The sequence below is a fragment of the Schistosoma haematobium genome, chromosome 4 (genome assembly GCF_000699445.3).
Source record: "Schistosoma haematobium chromosome 4, whole genome shotgun sequence".
In the NCBI taxonomy this organism is placed as follows: Eukaryota; Metazoa; Platyhelminthes; class Trematoda; order Strigeidida; family Schistosomatidae; genus Schistosoma; species Schistosoma haematobium.
This window is the reverse complement of record NC_067199.1, coordinates 23,340,837-23,361,619: the sequence shown is the minus strand read 5'-3', so window position 1 is coordinate 23,361,619 and position 20,783 is coordinate 23,340,837. Positions and strand designations below refer to the sequence as shown.

Genomic DNA, 20,783 nt, shown 5'->3' with positions numbered 1-20,783 from the left:
ACTTGGCTTTTTTCTAACACATGTCTCTTTTACCTTTCATATACGCGCGATACTACTTATTTATAATATGCCATAGATTTATGTGTAAATGGCGTTTATTCTTCAAAACATCCGTCTCATACTTTATTCCTTAAAGCGAATGAATCAACTCAAATATGTAGCCCACGGTTTTCAGGTCTGAGTAGAATATCTTCTTTTAGAATTTACTGTTCGAGGTCGTCACAGTTACATTTTTAAAATTACCAAAACAGTATAAGTGTAGTAATTACCTTGTAAAGTAAATCTGTTATTTGATGGTTAAGTATATAACTGAGTACTTGTCTTTGAGTGGTAAATCCGGTAATGCAAGTATTAGTTCACGACTTTAATGACTTAACTGTTTACGCAGCAAATCTTCGTAGTGTCTTCTGTAATTCATGGTCCACACAATTAGTGAATGATTTTGCCAAAAACATAACTTTGTGCATGTTTTCGCCGCTGGCTAGCAGTTAAAAAACATAGTTTGGTAGCCTGTTAAGATCATAGAGACATGAGATTAAAATTAAAAATCGTGTGCGGAAAGTTCACTTTTTTGTATGTTTAAATAGATCAGTATAGCTTTTTAACCCAGTTTAGGTTCATAAACTTGGTCTTCGGTCATACTTTCGATGTGAAAACTAATGATGCTACTCTATTTCCAAAACTATAGTAGGAAAATCAGCTTCCAAACCTCTGACTTTATGATTGAAAAACGAATATCTTAACCACTAAGTCTTTGTTTCGAACGAATAGTCTTGTTACGATCGGACAAAAACCTAGCCTTTGTGAATTGAAAGTATTAGATATTACATAGTATCTATTAATTTCAGTTGCCTAACAGTAGAAGTAACGTTGTTCACTTTTCACTTTTATCCGCCTAACCTCTTCCGGTTCGTCCAGTAGGATAATATCACTTCTACACAAGCAATATGTCATAGATAGTTACGTCAACATATATTCTTTAAGTTGCATTAAGTAATTACCAAGATGTTACTCAACATAAATGTTGTGTCTAGGATTTATAGATAGCACTTTGTTCCTTATACTTCAGTGAGTGTTGCTTAAAACAATTATGATTGTCAACATGAATAAACTGGCACAGAAAACGTATTTGCTTTCTATCCATCTCAGTCAAGTATAAGGATATCTATTTGTACTAGAAAACTAGCTCATAGTATGATAATACAAGACATTTACAACCCTAATTGACTATATATCGTCTAATTTTGTGACTTTTATGGAACCGTTAATTAATTTTCTCAGTATGATTTCATTTTTACATCCGAGTCTGCAATTTCATACGGAGGGTCCACCTAGGGGAATCTGAAAATCCTGGTTCCAAACCAATGGTGTACATGGGCTCCAGCATCCTAAGGGAACAAATGGCGTATGAACAAATTGTTGGTCACCGGCTACCATGGGACTGCATCTCCTTACGTTGCTCCACTGCCCTGTGGATTAGACCTTTAAGTCGAAGACTCCGGGTGTGGCCCCCTAAGAAAACCACCTGCTTCGGTTTAGGCACATGGGCAGTATCCCAGGGCATATGTATTTGGTGCCTCCTTTTACCAATGTTTGTGTTTAAGTAAATAATAGTAAATAAATAAAATAAAGTTCGGTTTCATGTACTGGTTCTTCACAATCTCTTGACAATAAAACCACGTATCTTGTCTTTAGTATATTGTAGCATTAAATTGTATCATCGTCTCAAATATTCTGCATCAGAGATACTTCCTTCGTCTCATAAAATTATTATCCTTTTCAAAGCATTATTTAGAGTGCGTTTATTTGTTCGCTTTTTTAATTACTTTTTCAATACAAACAAACTTCGTTGGTCTTCAGATACTATATTTCTTTGCGATACTTCTTGTCCGTTATCGTAACAGCCCAGTTAATAGCTACTGCTTTTATTTTCTACTGGGACTTGTTCTTCTCAGATATCTAGTTGATATATTGACTGTATCGCTTATTCCTGGACCTTCTATTGCCAGATAGATCGATGGTAGTTTTGGGGCAACTAGGCAACTGTCAGATAATGAATATCTACATTGTAAGATGAAATCGTACAGTTGTCAAAATCAGCTGTTTTTTCAGCAAGCTTGATCGGAAATATCAGCTTTTTTATCAGTGTTGTTAAGGTTTGAATTGTAAGGATTAACTCTAAACACTTCACATCTTTCCTTGCTGTACAGATTTTGATTGTTCTATAGAGTACGAGCAAAATTTTCTCGTCAACATCTAAAAATGAAAATCCAGCAAACTGCTAATACCAAAAAGACCCATATCAGCAATTCTTTTCATCTTTGTTTATTTTTCGTCATTGAGTATAATTATTAATACTGTTCCCTTTAGCTTTTATGAGTTCAACTTCACGGTCAATGTTAATAATTCGAGTTTACGGAACAACTTTTTTCTAGATTTTTCAGATCACAGAATGACTGTGATTATTTCGTTTCTTGATATTTTCTGAAGAGCATTTCAGTTATTTTTTACATATTTTTAGAGAAGATCGTGTTCCCATCGAGGTTATACGTTCACGAGAGTTAAAATGGAGAAAAATGTGTTCTAATTGGAGTTTATGGTATTTTAAATACCATCAAAAGCTACGTGATCGATGTCGAAAAGGAATTCCTGATTCATTTCGTTGTGAAGCATGGCAACGACTTTGTGCAAGCCCAATGGTACTTGTTCAACGTCAACGAATTACATGTGATGAAACTGTCGAGACAAAAACAACAACTACAGGAACTAGTCAAAGTGTTGATCATAGTAGTAAAAGTAAATTTCCTAGGCATCGTTTTGGCACATTATCAAATCGAACAAATTTTAAAAGTTTACAAATGGTTATCACTTCTCCAAGTTTTCGCACTAGTCAAATTAAAGAAGACGATAGGTGAGTTTTAAGTCTATATAATGTTTTTATGGCCATTGTTTCACATGGCATATATGTACTCCAAGTGGTACTTTTAGATCGCTAATAATAACGTGTGACTTGCAGCTTGTATATCTACCTTTAAATACCTCTCTGGGTCCTCAAATTGCTTGATAGTCAAATAGTTTATGCCATGCGTTATTTATTCTAAACTTTTATTTAGTTATGGTATGTTTATTAATAAATTGTATGATGTAGTGAGACTAGTTAGTTAGTAAAGCCGTTTTCTACATGGTCGATGGGGAAATGCATTTTATAAAATAATTCACGTGTAAATCGAACGTTAAGACTTCATGTGCGAAAAAAATCGTTTTTGAGAATGTTCTGTACTAATTAACTCTACAGCACCTAAATTTTCAACTAATCATAGTCGTCTATTAACTCATTAAATATCTCTGATTCATTAAACTAATGTATTAAAATAACTCTAGTACAAAGGCATTTTGACTGCACAAAATCTCGGTATTCGAACTTTTCCGGATAAAAAGACAAATGCTTAAAAGATACTAAACAGTAAATTATATTTGTAAAATTCGCAGCAATTCAACCTGGAATTAATGTTGTCATTTTCCCTTATTTTGTTTATACTGCTACTGCATTGCAGTTTATCGCCTGTATTTACAAATCAGACTCAGTTTTGAATGGATCGCTTGTTTAGTGTCATCGTTATTAACATTTCTATGGGTATATTACTTAGTTTTTAATACCTTGATTTTCACGATTCTCGACCTGATCTTAACAGGAATGATTAAATTATTAAATATTCGTTTCATGTCTCCCTATTTGTATACTCATATATTTGTATATGATATATTAGTTCGTATTATTTATGCATAAATTTATTTTAATTTACATTGAATACTAGTATCTTGTTGATGTCCTTATAATTCCATGAAGAATCAATAAACTTTAATAATAATAATAATACTAAGAATAGCTATAATTGATACCTTTTAACGTTCATTTATTGTGATTCATTTTAATTTACGCCTTAATAATTGTTATTTAGTATAGGCCGATGCATATACGTACCTGGCCCTACGTTGTAGCTGACTGACTGATAGGCTTATTTAGTAAATTATAACATTTAATATGTTGAATAACTAAAGCCTAATAGAAACCTACATATTATTGTGGGCTATTTAAAATAGCAATTTCTAGTTTATGAGGTGAAGTATTATTTGATATTTAGTTTTACTGAATTCACCGAGTAGTTTTTTCAACTTTGGTATTCTGATTGGTGCGGTGAAATATAAATAGTGATATGTTTCCTACTTAGATATTTAACTTGTTACGTGGTTGAACATAGCAGAAAATCACTGGACCCATTCGTCTTGCTAGCCGACACTGTAGACGTACCTGCAAATTAAAGGAACTATTCTTCCGTAGTTCAGATGATCAATAATGAATACCTATCATGTGACCTATTGATTCCTAAATGAAACTGTCTACCTAGTGAAGATGCTTACTTAGTGTTATCAAACAATAAATTGAAAACATTGCCTAGATGATTGGATTATTTCTGAACCGATCACCTCTAACCGTATCGACGAACGAAAAAATAAACTGTCATTAGTAACATCACTGACTGTGGCACTAGGAGACGCCGGTTAGAATCTTTGAATGATTATCGATTCCTTCATGGTTGTAAATCTTGCCAAAGAGTATCAACCAATACAAAATTCAAGTCTAGGTTTTTCTGATGATAACCTCCAACCATCTAATAGCACCAGACTTTTATTGGTTGAAACGCTCAAATGGCGTTTATTTATTCGCTTGACCCTAGTAGCTTAGTTTCGTTACTTTAGAAATCATTTTTGAATAGTCCTGGAATCCAGTGACCAATTCCGTTAATGTTACATGTTAGGACTAGGCAAACCACGTGATTGTCAATGCACTTCAAATAGATTCTAACAGGCAGTTGTATGAGTAGTGTCCCGTCAAACAATTTAGTAAGACGTTGCGATGCACGTCGATATATACGTGGATTCAACATATCTTGCCTACTGATACTAATGTTGAATGGTATAATACTATGCTTGAAACGAAACTTTTATAAGTTAATCACCAATCGTAGTTGAACTAACCGTGGATTTAAAATTTCTTTCAGTACTCACTAAAGTATTGACTATTAACCAAAAGAAGAGTAAAGAAACACAGCACCATGTGATTTATGGTTAATGCATTGTGACAATACTTGTTGTTTATAATTTGTATGTTATTCTTTTCTTCGGTTCATGATCACGATTGTAATTGTTTAAGTGGAAAGAACCCACGTGTTATATATATATATATATATATATATATATATATATATATATATATATATATATATATATATATATATATATTATTATTATTATTATTATTATTATTATTAAGTTGCTATGATCATTTTATAAGGACAAATGTTCTATACTTAACTTATCAAAAGATTCTCCGTTTATTTTTAGTTAGAATACAAAGCAAGCAACACATTTCTTATTGCTCCAACGCATACTAAAGTCTTTTCGTATTATAAGTAAAGTTGATATAGCATACACCATGAAATAATGTAACAGAATTATAAATTGAAAAGGTGGAAAACTTACATAAAGATACGTCTAAGAACGCCTTTATTGCTTTTTGCTAATTTGTTTTAAACTTTGTTCAGTATGAAAATGTCCTAAAGTTCTACTCCAGTGCTTTTCAGCCAACCTAGACGTTGAAATTACTCTGTTATTAATATTTCTGATTCCCTAGTTCTTCCCACTAAGTCCGGAGAATTTACCTTAGAACTCACCTATTTCGTGTTGGATGAATTCATCGGGGATGTAAATACAATCTGCTAAAGATAATGAAGTGTATCCCTTCATTTTCTAGTTCGTAAGTTTTCATTCAACCACTCAGCATACAAGCGATATTTGATTGAAGTTCCATTCTTTCAAACTTAATTCTGTACTTACATCAACTTAATCACGAGTCGTTAACAGTTCTTTGGAAATGAGAAGAGTCGATCATGTTAGTTCTCCACACTAGTTGGGTATAGTTAAGTGAATAATTACATTTGAGTATTGTATGTAGGTTTCGAAGAAAGCAAGTTTTACTTAGAGAAGCTTATTGTTTGATTAGACATGGGGTCTGAACAGAGGGGGCTGCAACACGTACTTAGGATCCCGATTTTGAGAAAACTGGGATAACTTTTTGAATATATTTTAAATCGTAAAATGTAGAATTGTGTTGTTCTTAGAACGCTTGGACATTCTTTAAACTACTTTCTAGGTGACCATACTACATAGTTCCCAAATTTTAGAATTGGGAATCTATCTCACCGAAATCCTAACATATTGCTACTAATATATAAAATGAACATCGGGGTAAATTTTCAGTCGTAAAAGTAGTTTAGCGTTAATCATTTTCCTCACCCAATTAATAATGGTTATCTATCTCAATTCAGTTAGTTTCATCTCTGTATTAAATACATAGTTTCAATCTTGACAGTAGACTACATTTTCTTTTCTTACTCAAACAACTTATGATGAGCTTAGTGTTCAAGCGCATAAATCATTACAAAATAAATAATACTTTTTTCTTGTATCAATCGCTTTTTAAAGTCATCTTATTTCTTTAATACCGTGTTGATACCTTTTCGGCAACTGACATAATTTAAGCTTGACTTGTCTACTCTTTTCCGCATACCATCGACTTTATATTCTCTTACCATCTAACAAACGAAAGATTTAAGTAGCGATATCTACTTGTTTTTTATCTACACAGTGCATTCTTACACATTTCTATTATGTTCTGTGTATGTATCTCTATTGTGTGTATATTTTGTTAAGTCTTCACAAATTGTCCTTAAAATAAACTTGAGGTTATTTTTTACAGTTACCGTAACTGGATTACATGATTGAGAGTATACTTATTTCGGAAATCAATTAGTTTTTGTATGTCATGTAAAGTGATCAAATGTAAACTTTGATCGATCAAAATTTCTCTTTTCAATTATTTTTTTGGTTAGAACATAAATTCACATTACTTTGACACTTTCTAAATTATTTTTCTGTTCGATTTTGTCATTGCAAATTTACTTATTTTTTTGGCATTCTTTTTTTCCGTTTTAGTCTCGTTTCATTGAAAAATCTATTTTTAAATGATCGATCTAAATGTTTTACTGACTATTGATTTGTTTGATGATAGAGAATTATGAGATTAGGACTAGTAGTAGTAACCAACTCACGACCGAAGCTGCTACCTTGACGCGGTGGTCGGGCTTGCCTATCGTGATGACCCAACCGAGCTATATTGGCTGGGACATATGTTCCTGTAGGTTCTACCATGCCGGGCAGGTCGATCGGAGAACGGTAAGACTAAAAGCAGCAACTCAAGGTCTGAGGGTGAAGTCGTACTGCTGACTGTAGAGGGGTGTGACAGCAGTAAGGTGTTTCCCTCGGACAACCAGCATCTACAGCGATGCTGCCTTCCCACAAGGAGGGGTGGGGTTAGAAAAGGTCGACCCTAAAAATGTCACACTTCACCTTACCTCACGGATTTCCGTCTCCGGCGATAAGGCCCTTTGAAGAACGGAGCTAACACGTCAAAAACCTTCCACGAAAAGGCCGTGCGCGACCGGCCTCAAGCAGTTGTCCCTTGGGCTCTGCGGTCACGCTCCCAGGTCGTTAAGACCAACACTAATCCGACTTCTATTTCAGGTTCCTCAAGAAATACCCTTCCACGGTGTGGGCAGCCGGAAAGTGATATCAGCCCTCATACTCGTAACACCGCACGAGACCAAGTTGGTCAGATTCAAATCCTTCCTACACCTCCTAATACCTCTCTTATCTCCATGACTAACCCTCCTCACGTCTCTTTATCACCTCGCACCGCTAGGGCAAACGATTCGAGTACGTTGAACGCTATTCCTGGTCTCCTGAAACCACGCTCTAAACTACACGTAGGAGCTTTTAACGTACGAACACTTTGCCAAATAGGACAGCAGGCTTCCTTAGCTAAGACTTTAGAATCCCGTGCCATCGATGTGTGCTGCGTCTCCGAAACGCGCATACAGGATCCGAGTAGCGTCATTCACTTGACCTCACCATGCCAAAATAAAGAACCGACTCGGTTTACGCTTCGTGTATCTGGAAGCCCTGATTCTGCTTCCCGTGGCCTCGCCGGCGTAGGTATAGCATTGAGTCCTAGGTCAGAACTAGCTCTCTTAGAGTGGGTCACAGTAGACAGTCGTTTGTGCGCTGTCCGACTGAACGGAACAGTAAGGATCCGAAAAGATAGGGACACTCGTCGTTGCCTCTTCGTCGTCTCTGCCTATTCTCCCACTGACTGCAGCTCAGATGATGTAAAAGATGAGTTTTACAGAAAGCTTTCGGACCTTCTCCGAAAAGCTAAGCGCTCGGATGTAGTAATAATGGCCGGTGACTTTAATGCTCAAGTAGGTAAACTAAGCGATAGGGAAAGACACCTGGGTGGATCTTATAGCATCGTGGCTCAAAGAACAGATAATGGCGACCGTCTGTTGCAGCTATGCTCAGATAACCACCTGTTCCTTGCAAATACTAACTTTAAGCATAAGGAAAACATCTTTTAACATGGCGACCCCCTAATTCGTCCCAACGTTGGACCCAAATAGATCACATCGCTATCAGCCACCGATGGAGGGGCTCGATAGAAGGCTGTCGCTCATTCTGGAGCACATGCTTAGATTCAGATCATGCTCTAGTACGAGCGCGTATCTGTCTGCATCTTACTGGATGTAAGAAAGACGCTGCAAGTAAACCTCTTAGGGCCCTACTTAATGATAGTCAAGCTAAGAGTATATTTCAGGAACAACTAGGAAAACAGTTAGGCAGCCATGTATGTGATGCCCACCCCGATGCAGCATGGAATGATATCTGAAAAGCTGTCGAAACAGCAGTGATATCTGCTAGTAAGGTAAACCACAAGGTTAGGGAGAAACACTGGATCTCAGCAGCATCTACCGCACTGATAGATGCTCGGAAACTCATTCCACTTGGCTCTGAACATAATGAAGAGCGGAGTCAGCTTAAGCGCAAGCTGACAGGAAGTCTACGCAATGATGGTGAACAGTGGTGGGTAGCGAAAGCAAGAGAGATGGAAAAGGCAGCGGCAATAGGTAATAGCAGACAATTGTTCAGACTTGTTAAGGAAACCGGTATTAGGAAACCGACTGTTAGCGAAACACTCTCAGAGAAATATGGACATATTATTCATTCTCAATCCAGGAGATTGGATCGATGGGCAGAACACTTTAGGGATCAGTTCAACTGGCCTCCAGCCACACTTCGGTTTCCCACGATCTCCAGTCAACCTGAATGGCAAGTTAGTGTAGGTCCTTCGTCTCTTTACGAAGTTGGAAAAGGCATAGGAAATCTGAAGCGAGGGAGAGCAGCAGGCCCTGACAGGTTTACTCCTGAGATTTTTAAGGATGGTGGTCCAGTATTAGCAGTGAGATTAGCTGAGGTCTTAGGTAGAATTTGGGAACTGGACGTAATCCCATCTGACTGGTCTCAATCACTGATTGTGCCAGTCTATAAGAAAGGACAAAAGTCCTCTTGTGACAATCACAGAGGAATCAGTTTGACAAATATAGTGTATAAAATATTAGCCTCAATAATACTTCGACGACTAATCAAAGCTCGTGAAGAGCAGACTAGAGAAAACCAGGCCGGTTTTCGACCTGGACGTGGTTGTATAGATCAGATATTCACACTACGTCAGGTTCTAGAACACAGACACACATTCAGACGCCCCACAATCATAGTATTTCTTGACCTTAAAGCAGCATTGGACTCTGTCGATCGTAAGGTTCTATGGCAGTGTTTGTCACTGAAAGGAGCACCAAAGAAGTACATTAACCTTATAAAGGCTCTCTACTCGAACACAACTGGTAGAGTGAGAGCTTATGGTGAACTGTCATCAGAATTGATTACCTCAAGTGCTTTTCGTCAGGGCTGCCCACTCTCTCCATTCTTGTTCAACTTTGTGGTCGACGTACTATTAGAGATAACACTTTCCTCATCTGACTTTACAGGGGTTGAACTTCTACCGGGAGGTTCACTTGTTGACTTAGAATATGCTGATGACATAGTTTTATTTGGTGAAGACGCTGACAAAATGCAGAGTCTTCTGACCACTCTAAGAAACAATGCAAGCATGTTCGGGATGCGATTCTCCCCCTCGAAATGCAAAATATTGCTTCAGGATTGGGTTGCATTGACACCCGAACTAATGATAGGGAGTGAAGTAATTGAACGTGTCGATCGCTTCACTTATCTTGGAAGTCTCATCAGCACTGATACGGAAGACTCGACTAGCTTTTACCAACTTGCGTCATTTATGGCGTAGGCGAGATATCCGTCTATCAACCAAAGGACGTGTTTACTGCGCAGCAGTTCGTTCCGTCCTACTTTATGGCAGTGAAACATGGCCGGTAAGAGTAGAGGATATTCGTAGGTTACTAGTACTTGATCATAGGTGTCTTCGAAATATTGCGCGTATATCGTGGGACCATCGAGTAAGTAACGCAGTTGTTAGGAAACGGGTACTAGGTAAGGATGGCAAATCAATTGATGACATGAAACTTCATCAGTTGAGATGTCTGGGACATGTGTTACGTATGCCCAACGACCGACTACCTCGACGTGCGATGTTCAGTGGTATGTATAGGAGTAGGTTGGAAGAAAGCTAGGGGTGGCCAGACCAAAACATGGCACAAGTCCGTGAAGTCACTGACAAGTGGACTGAGTCATGTTAGTCGGTGTAGACTACCTGGTTGGGGACCGCGATATGATAGCAACCGATGGTTAGAGACCCTGAATGACGTGGGTCAAAATCGTTTGCAATGGCGCAGGTGCATACACTCTTTGTATTCTCCCAAATTCTAATCTTCTGAATTCTTCATGTCCCTTTTTTCCTCTTTCCAAATTTATTTCACTGGATTATACTCTTTAAATAACATCTCCAAACCCTAATCTCCCCGATTACTGCTTATACTCTTATTACCTCTACGTCTACGGGATTTGAATCGACAACTGCATCTCTGTGCTAATGTGGTGTGGCAACTCGAACTGATGTACGTACGTACGAAGTTCTACGTTGTTACTGACTGAGTTGGCATTGGTCAGCAAAACAATATTTACAGTCTCTTCGGAATATTGGAATACGTGTCAGGTAATATCAATCAAGCAATGCCTGACTTCCTGTAGAAATAAAACATCTACAGTGTTGAGGGAACCAATGTTGATCCGAACTATGGAATAAATAATCATGTAATTGGTTATATATATATATATATAGTCTCCTAGTTAAATGACAGCTTTTGGCCTGTTTCAAAATTGAACTGAGCTCATTTAAATATTTCTTTTCTCTATCAGATTCCTCGTTATCTCTTATCTCTCTTTTTCTATTTAAACAGACGCAAACTTTTATTTCGAAAATTGCACGGGTAAGTAAATGCTTTTTCTTTAGTATATCCATGTTGATTGTGTACGTGTGTTTATTTTTTTCATTTTATTAGTGTTTTCGTGATTGCAATAACTGTACGATATTACTTGTCTTAGTCATAAAATATTTCAGTGAAAATATCACTACATTTAGTGTACATTTTTACTCTTCCTGAACCTTATTTCATGTGATTTGTGATTCAGTTCGTTTTCTGTTTAGCTTTTTTCACTTTGCATGCATTATACTTCAACATCTTGACGTCTCGTATATTATTGTGTCGTTAATATATATATGGTCAGTCAGCTGCAACATAGGACCAGGCACATATATGCATCGGTCCAAGTTGCCACACCTCGTTAGCACAAAAAGATGAACACCAAATTCATAAAAGTAGTTAATTCAAAGGTGGTAATATATAAAAGAAAGATTGCATACAAGGATATAGTACAGGAAGAAAGAATTAGTTCGTACAAAGAAAGATATGAAGCGATTTTAATCTCGTATTTTAAGGGAAGACAGAGAGTGTATACACCTACGCTATTGTGATCGATTCTGAGCCATGTCATCAAGAGTCTCCAACCATTGGTTACGATAGTCACGCCGACCACAACCAAGTAGTCTGCATCTACCAACATGACTAAGACTAGAAGTTAGTGACTTCAATCACTGATGCCACGTTTTGGTTTGGCCACCCCTAACTTTCTTCCAACCATCCCGAACACCGGTCAGCATTGCACGTCGTTGTAATCGGTGTTTGGGCATATGTAACACGTGGACCAACCATCTCACTCGATGAAGATTCACAACCTCATCAACTGATTTACCATCATTGCTTAACACCCTGCGTCTAGCCTCACTATTACTTACCCGGTGATCCCAGCATATGCGAGCAATATTTTTAAGGCATCTGTGGTCAAATACTAGTAGCTTACGAGTATCTTCTACTCTTTATATATATATATATATATATATTATTGATATGTACTACTACTATTTTTGTAATCAGCTAAACTTGCATGCATACACATCTATTAATATTGTAGAAAATGAACATTTTGATGTAAGACAGCACAAATAAATTTCAAGTTTTCTCTCTGTAAAAGAATAACCAGATATTTTTTCATGACAATATCTCCTTATTTCCCTTCTTTTCGTTGCTAGTTCAAATACGAAATTTATGCGTTAAAATGTAGTGAATGATAGGTAATTTATTCTCATATAAATAAAAATAATTTGTGTTGAAATGAAATATAGGTGGTGATGACTAAATGTACTTTAACTGTTACTACTGCTACTACAGTGTGGTGGTAGTTATTGATTTATTCAGTCTGCGATCAATCAAGCCAGCAGGATAAGGTTAAACTTAATTCTTTTAGATGCGTTACTTGGGTGTGTAATGTAGAATGGCTTTTAATTTTGCTTCTCAGTAGATTGCTTTATAACTCGTTTATGTGACTAAATAGCATTAGGTCGAACTGTTCAAAAGTCTTCCATTTATCGTGTAATTCCATTTGATCTAAAAACAAACTTATTTTACTTACAATCCTGGATTTATATTATACTTTTTTGTTAAATATAGTATTTTTAGTTGTTAAATTCATGAGTCAATGTGAGCTAGACCACCATTGAAAACCTGGAAGCACTGGATGACCGTTTCGTCCTAGTATGGGACTCCTGTTGGGTAGAGACAGATATCTACCTCAGACAATGGATGAACAGTTTCTGAAGAGCATGGGTCGATTGAAGTTAGACACTAATACCGATGGATGACGGCTCAGTGGTCTAGAGATGAAGCGTTCACGCGCCAGACCGAAGGTCCTGGGTTCGAGTCCCGGATTCGAGACCGTGGATGTTCACTGTTGAGGAGTTCCATACTAGGACGAGATGGCTGTCAAGTACTTCCAGGCTTTCAATGGTGGTCTAGCTTACATCGAATCATGAACTCTCCACCAACCCCCATTGTGATCAAAATATAGTATTTGTCTCCTATTTATCTATTTTTACTGGTTATATGTACATAAAACAGAAAATTTCAAAATTATTTGTCGTGATTCCCTTTATCTCGCTGAAACATTTTTTTCATGCATATTTGTATATATGTATGTAGTCATTTTACGATTTTTTGGCTGTTGTCAATATAAAAGCATATTTTGTCTATCAGTAGTGGTCGTCCAATCGATCTGTCTGGCAAAAAGAATGACTCATTTTTGAAAAAAGAAAACAGAAAACTGTTTCTTCTATTTTATTTCTTTTATTACTATTGTTGATTGAATGTACTTTGTCTTTGTCCTTGCCTTTCCATTCCCTTTCCTCCTCCTCCTCCTTTCCCTCTCTCTTGCTTATTTGGTTACTTCTTTTGCTATCAAACTTTGATATCAAATATTCATTGTCGTCTTTTTGTTAGTTAGTTTTGGTTCCTCTATGTGTGATCCATAAGAATGAATTCTACCTGTTCCATGAAATATAATCAAGTTGAACAGTAAATAGGGGATAGGAATCATTCTGCAATTCACTATATTTAATAAAGGGAAAAAAGAATTAATCGATTAGTAGTAATAATGATAATGATGGGAGTAGTTGTCATTAGTGACTCATTAATTCACCTGTAGCCTCAATGACCAGTTGAATATTTGTTGTTTTGTTAAACAAGGATAAAATAAGGGACAATTCAGGTAAACTTGTATTATTTTTTTGAGAATTTTTAATTTCCTGTTGTTGATATTCAGGACTGTAATTGAGCAATCTCTATTGCCATATATACATACATCCTAAATGGATCGTCTCTACATAGCTTGTGTTCATTGTTTCAGCTCGCTTTTAGAGAAGTCATCCTGTTTTCGTATAACGAGAAGAAGAAAAAGATTATTGGGCAAGACTATAATTTGTAGATGACCCTTGAGCGACGCCAAAGTAGGGTTTAAAAAGGTTAGAAATTGTGCTGATAAATTAGAGTTGAAGTTTTCATTACAAACTGAGATCAGCTATAATGCGAAAATCCTATTTGGCCATATAGATGAATGAATTTCGCGCCAAGATCTAAGACTTTTGGTGGAGTTTTGTTCTCTGAACTGGATGGTTTGGTCGTGGAGTTTTCATCGTTCTTCTGAACGACATCATCAGCACAAACTTCAGATAGAAGTGAAGTGTTCGAATTTCTCCATATGTGTCTCACAGCTTGTTCTGCGCACCTCGATGTTGATTGGTTCTTATTGACTTTAAATTTATCATTGTTTACTTCTTTGTTTTGGTTGTGTCTTCCATTGGTTTGATTTTTGTTCCTATATTTATGCATGATTTTCTTGATTGGTTGATAAATTGGATTGATTTCAATATGTTTGTTGATTGCTGATTGACCTGAGTGCCATGCTTCTAAAAATTCTCTTGTGTTTTTGGAGTTTCCTCTGTCTAAGATTTCTACATTTTTCCAATCGAATGAGTGTCCGTAGTTATCCACGTGTATTGATATAAGTGAAGAGATATCATGGCGTTTGACTGCTAATTGATGTTCATGTAGGCGTAGGTGGAGGGGGCGTCCGCTTTGTCCGATGTAGTGTTTGTCGCAGTTGGTACAATTTATTTTGTAGATGATGTTTGATTTGTTTTCTTTTGTTATTTCATCCTTTGGTTTGCATAGGATTGATTGTAGTGATTTTGTTGGTTTGTATGCCACACCTATCCCGAAAGTTTTCAGCAGTCTCGTTGCGGTTTCTGATATTCCTTGTATGTACGGTAGGGTGATCCTTTTATTGATTTCTGTGCTTGACTTGGGTTCTGATGCTGTGTGCCGTTGGTGCTTTTTGATGAAGTTGATTGGGTAGCCGTTTTTTTGAAATATGTCTTTCAGGTATTTCTCTTCATTTTTTCGTGCTGCCGGTGTGCTGCAGTGTGTCCTCGGCCTCTTGAACAATGTGTGTACGCAGTTGATTTTGTGAGCTCTTGGATTGTTGCTGTTGTAGTTGAGAATTTGATCTGTATGGGTCGGTTTCCTATATACTTGAGTTTCCAGTTTTCCTGTGTCAGTTCTAGTGATCAATATATTCAAGAATGCTAGTTGGTTGTTTGACTCCTGTTCCATTGTGAACTTGATGTCATTGAAAACGTTGTTGATCAGTTTGTATGTGTTTTCCAGTTCATTCTTTTTGACGATGAAGAAGGTGTCGTCTACGTAGCGAATCCAAATTTTTGGCTTGATCACTGGTAATATAGTGGCTTCTAGTCTTTGCATCACTGCCTCTGCGACCAGTCCTGATATTGGTGATCCCATTGGTGTCCCTTTTGTTTGTTCGTAGATTTTGTTGTTGAATTGAAAATATGTTTTTAGGCATAAATCGATGAGTTCCAGTAGACTTTGAATTTTAAGCTTCCTGTATTTATTGAGATTTGTGTCGTTGTTGAGCAGCAGGGATATAGTTTCTTTTGCTAACTGTGGTTCAATTGAGGTGAACAGTGCTGTTACGTCGAAGGATATCATGAGTTCGTGAAGTTCTGAAGTTTGTGCTGACGATGTCGTTCAGAAGAACGATGAGAGCTCCACGACCAAACCATCCAGCTCAGAGAACAAAACTCCACCAAAATCATCCACCTCAGCTACAAATCTTCTCCACCATCTCAAGATCTAAGACTCTCTAACTCAGATCTAATTAGTTCGTTCACATGTTATAGTATTGCCGATTATTGGCGTGTATTAGGGCCTGTGTCATCAGTCTGTTTATTATGGCAGCAGTTTTATTTTCTTGTCCGACTCACAACTCATACCTGATCTCACTTCAGCACTAATAGAACGTTACTATATATACACAACTCAATTATAAACGAGATGAAAATAAAGCAATAAAAAGTAATGAATAATAAATCTGTAGGAGTTAAAACATTATAATGGTTTATAGATCAAACGAAAACTTATAAATAGGAGAATATAAAAATACAAGAATCCAAGTGTTTGATATTCGTACAATAAAACGGTAAGCAATGATTCCCAATTGCATAGGTATGAAAGTCCGACTTCGCTTAAATCCTCTTCGATATGACTGACAAGTTATGTGGTTTTTAAGATATTGATTTAAATTCTTGAATGAGGAAAGGATTTTTGAAGTGTTGAGTTTCCTAAGCAGGTTGTTTAAATTTTAAAGTTATCACAGACTTCAAAAATCATTGTCGATACAATCTATATAGGTAGTGAGTGCTTCGGGATCTATGTCATCCTGTTAGAAAAACCAATGCGATATGTTGTTTAAGTAAATTTTGTATTTTATGTCTTCACTGTCTAGGTAATCTACATGATGTATTAATAATATCCTTTGTTTTCTATCTTCCAGCACTGACAGTACTGTGTTAAGTCAAGGGTCTAGTTTCCATTCTTTACGCATTAGTAGGGTTAAAGATGTTATTCCTGATTCACATGATAGCTGTCGATATCCTTCAGCACTACCTCTTTCCTTACAAAATCACGAGAGTCCAAATACTCAAAGAATATCACCGTGGCAGCGAAATACTTTCAATAGCGAATCCATTCGATCAATATCCGGTACAACTCATAGCAGTCTTCATAATTTACCTTCTAGTGCATTGAACAATGTTAATTCTTCAATGTTTAACCAATCAGCATTACCTAATTCAGGTTATTCAACAATTGCATCTGTTCATGGCAAATCATGTTCACCAGAATCACATATTGATACTACTGATATGATAAAATCAAATCATGTTACAACTACTAGAAATTCCGGTGGTTATGCTAGTCTTAGTACGACATCTTGTACAGACAGTTCTAGTACAAATCATTTTCAAAACGAAATTCAAATTCACGAAGCATCATCCACAGATTCATGTACTTCCATTTTAATATCATCATCTGTTGGATCGTCATCATCACCAATTTTACATCGAATTACACGAAATATTGACGTGTTTTCTAACCAAACAAGTGGTGATATTCTAACAGAATACGATAATGATGATCCCAGAGCTACACTTGTCCCATCGATTGATTTAGATCCAGAGAAATTATATACAAATTATTGCTTACAAGAAGGGACATCAGTTAATTGTGATCAAATACGTCGTGATATTGATCGCCAATTTCCTTTCCATGAATTATTCAGTGAAAAGGGAGGTCATGGGTCAGTTCAACAGTCATTATCAGTCTGTCTGTCTGTACTTATTCTCTTTTTGTGTTTTTAATAGGCAAATAAATAAAGCTAAGTAAATTGCATAAACACATGCTCGTGTACCAGAGCTGATGAACTGCACGTACTTTTAAAGTAGTACTCACATGAATTGGTTTCAGCGGACACGACTTATTTGTTATGATTAACGATTTACCACAAAAATAACTCACTTTAAATAGAATACAACCAATTCCAATTTTATTTTCATGCAATATTTTGTTTTTTCTCATTTTCATTCATACTAAGTCGATCAGCTTTCTTTCAAGTCTTCTTGATTAAATGATAATTCCTGCCTCAACTTCGATGACTAAATTTTTCTATCTTAGTATCATCATTCTATAACACTAGCATGTGTATAGACGATTGGATTAATTATTCTGTTCTATTTCCTTCCTCAACTTCCTAACCTTCTCTTAACACATTTCAATAATCCAACATACATTTATTATTGTTGTTATTATTATTATTACTAAATGTTGTTAATTTCATTAGAAATAATCGTTAACGGACAGTAAAGTGCAAGGCGGTTCAAATATTGCTAAGAACATAAAACAATGGTAACATACCAGTAAATATTTACAACTAAGTGCGCGTACTGTATTCACGGGTATACATATATATCCTCATTGTTTGATTGTCTCAGCAGAAATGATTTGCCGCCATTCTATTATGTATATCTAATTTTCTCGACAAAACACACTCAAATAGTTATGGGCTATCATGTCGTGTAATACTCTCCATGTGTGAGTGATGTAGCCGGGTAGGTTGATACAATAATAACTAACGGATTGGACTGAACAACACGAATAAACAATATATTAGAACTACTCTTTCCTCTTGGTACATTTTAGTTTAAGGTTTTTTAGATTTCACTTAGCTCTATGTTTGAGAAGTGTTGTAATTTGGTTGAAATACTATTATAGATGTATTTTATAACAAACCTTAACTTAGAAAATGTTTGGGCAGTTTACTCTGATTGATCTAAAAACATAATAAACTATCCATTAATACTGTTCGAACTATGTCACCTTGTCATTCAAAACATTTAAATGTTGGCATTTAATAAAGCCACTTCCTTTCTGTTATTTGATTTCGATTTACTAGTCGGTGCTTAAGTAATGATAATCGTCAAAGCACTGTACCTAATAACTTTCAAAACAGAAATGTTAATTACTGGTTCGCAATTTAAATTAACAATGGTATTATCCTATGAGAAAGCTTTTTAATATAACATATATACACATAAGAGAACAGGGTAATTGTAATTCATGACTAATTTGTTTCAGTCTTTCATCATTAAAAAAAATGAAAATCGGAACAGTTATTTGTATTATAGACTAACGATAGTTGGAGAGCCATTGAAAGTCAAGGTACATTAGACGAATATTTCATTCTAGTATGGGACTCAGGTTACACGGGAATCTTTAAAGCAGTGATTTAAAATAGATTGGTCCCCACTTTTAATTTCGGTCAGTTCACTGTATGGTATGATCGATACTCAGTATCAATGATATATTTAAATTTCACCACTCAGATCCTTCCACTTGAACTTCACTAATTCATCTCCAAGTTATTTAATAATGAGGACACAGTTATCGTTAAGTTGAATTGATTGTGTGGAGTGCCCTCTGGTTTTCAGTGATTACTGAGATATCATTTTGTCATGAAGAAAATACGTTGAACAAATTGCAACGGTTCACCCAATGAAAATCTAAATTTTTCTCCAATTATTCATTTTAACACTTACCTGCAATCGCCGCCTTTATGTCTCTTTTATGTCGTTTGCAACTAAATGCCACTATATTTTGAGGTCATGCTCTTCTGCGAATCACTTCAGATTGACATTTAAACAGGCCACTATTGTCTTTATAACAACTATCGCATATTATTATAGAAGTAAATTGTAAATTATTTTTAGATATTATATTCAATATTGATGTCAAATATTCACATTGTTTCTGCATAGAGGCCTAAAACAACGTAAAAGATTGCTTCATTTGTTAAATGTTTGTCTACCACGAAATCTATATATATATTTATTAATCGTGTCATCTTGTATGCTTAAATTTGCATACGCTTAAGTTTTTTTATAATTTATCAGCCTTGTTGAAAACCATATACTTTTTATGATAAATAAATGACCTACCAACTTTTTTCTCTATTGATGTTTTTTACTGAGAAAAAAGTTAAATAAACAAACGGAAAGATTTACGCGTATTCTTTGTGCTGCGACAGAATTAAATTATATATATATATATATATATATATATATATATAATGTAAATGGGCATATTTTTTTTGATTGATTGCAAGACCACCACTACTACTACTGATTCACACACATTGTCATAGAATAAAAACTTCGCGAAAATCATAATATTGATTTGTGCGGTAATTTAAACATATGAAAAATCACCGCGCACTGTGTTGTTATCATATACATACGTTAGTTCTAAATCAGTTTGTGCATTGTGATTTGGTTAATTTTTCATAAATTGGATCCAGTCATATTTGTATCGCCTGTAAGATAAACAGTGTCGAATTTGTCCGAATTTTGTAAATAAAGCAAGTGGTTGAGTATGCTGTGTTTATAAACACAGTTATTAATGAATTTGTTAGCGTTTCGTGTTACTTATGCAATATAGTGTTTCGACCAAGGTCCTACAACAGTTATTTAGTACTTATGGTGTCTATAACTAATAATACAGTTTGAAAATAACATATAAAGATAATTATGTGATCTTTCTAGGAATAATTAGATGTTGTTCAAACAGTTTTTTAGTCAACCGGTTATACGAAGTTAGTACGACCTCCAGCGAAATGGTAATAAGCTTAGTAATAGCTAGCTAGATAATTATATATATATATATATATATATATATATATATATATATATATATACAAAAACTTGCTATCTTTCATTATTTTATTCTTTTATTTTAGTCAAGAAAGTTTATACACCTTACTAAAGGCTTATACAGTTAGACATCCGGAGAAAGGTTACTGTCAAGGTCAAGCCCCACTAGCAGCTGTCCTACTCATGTTTATGCCGGAAGTTGATGCCTTTTGGACTTTCAATGAAATTTGTGAACGTTATTTAGAATCTTATTATGATGATGGTCTTGTAAGTTATGGTTTTTGCAGTTTTGTTTAATTTTTTTGGTATTTCTGAGTGTACTGAAGTCGATTAAATTGAAAAGCAATAA

General features: G+C 35.6%; 1 protein-coding gene across 1 annotated transcript in view; it reads left to right on the top strand.

The window, feature by feature from the left end:
• MS3_00007691 (uncharacterized protein) overlaps positions 1-20,783 on the top strand; it is a 50,413-nt gene that overhangs the window by 5,291 nt on the left and 24,339 nt on the right. The window contains exons 2-5 of the mRNA XM_051216007.1: positions 2,522-2,911; positions 11,382-11,411; positions 16,726-17,529; positions 20,521-20,701. Coding sequence (XP_051066554.1) covers positions 2,522-2,911; positions 11,382-11,411; positions 16,726-17,529; positions 20,521-20,701 — 1,405 coding nt within the window. The remainder of the gene's footprint in view (positions 1-2,521; positions 2,912-11,381; positions 11,412-16,725; positions 17,530-20,520; positions 20,702-20,783) is intronic.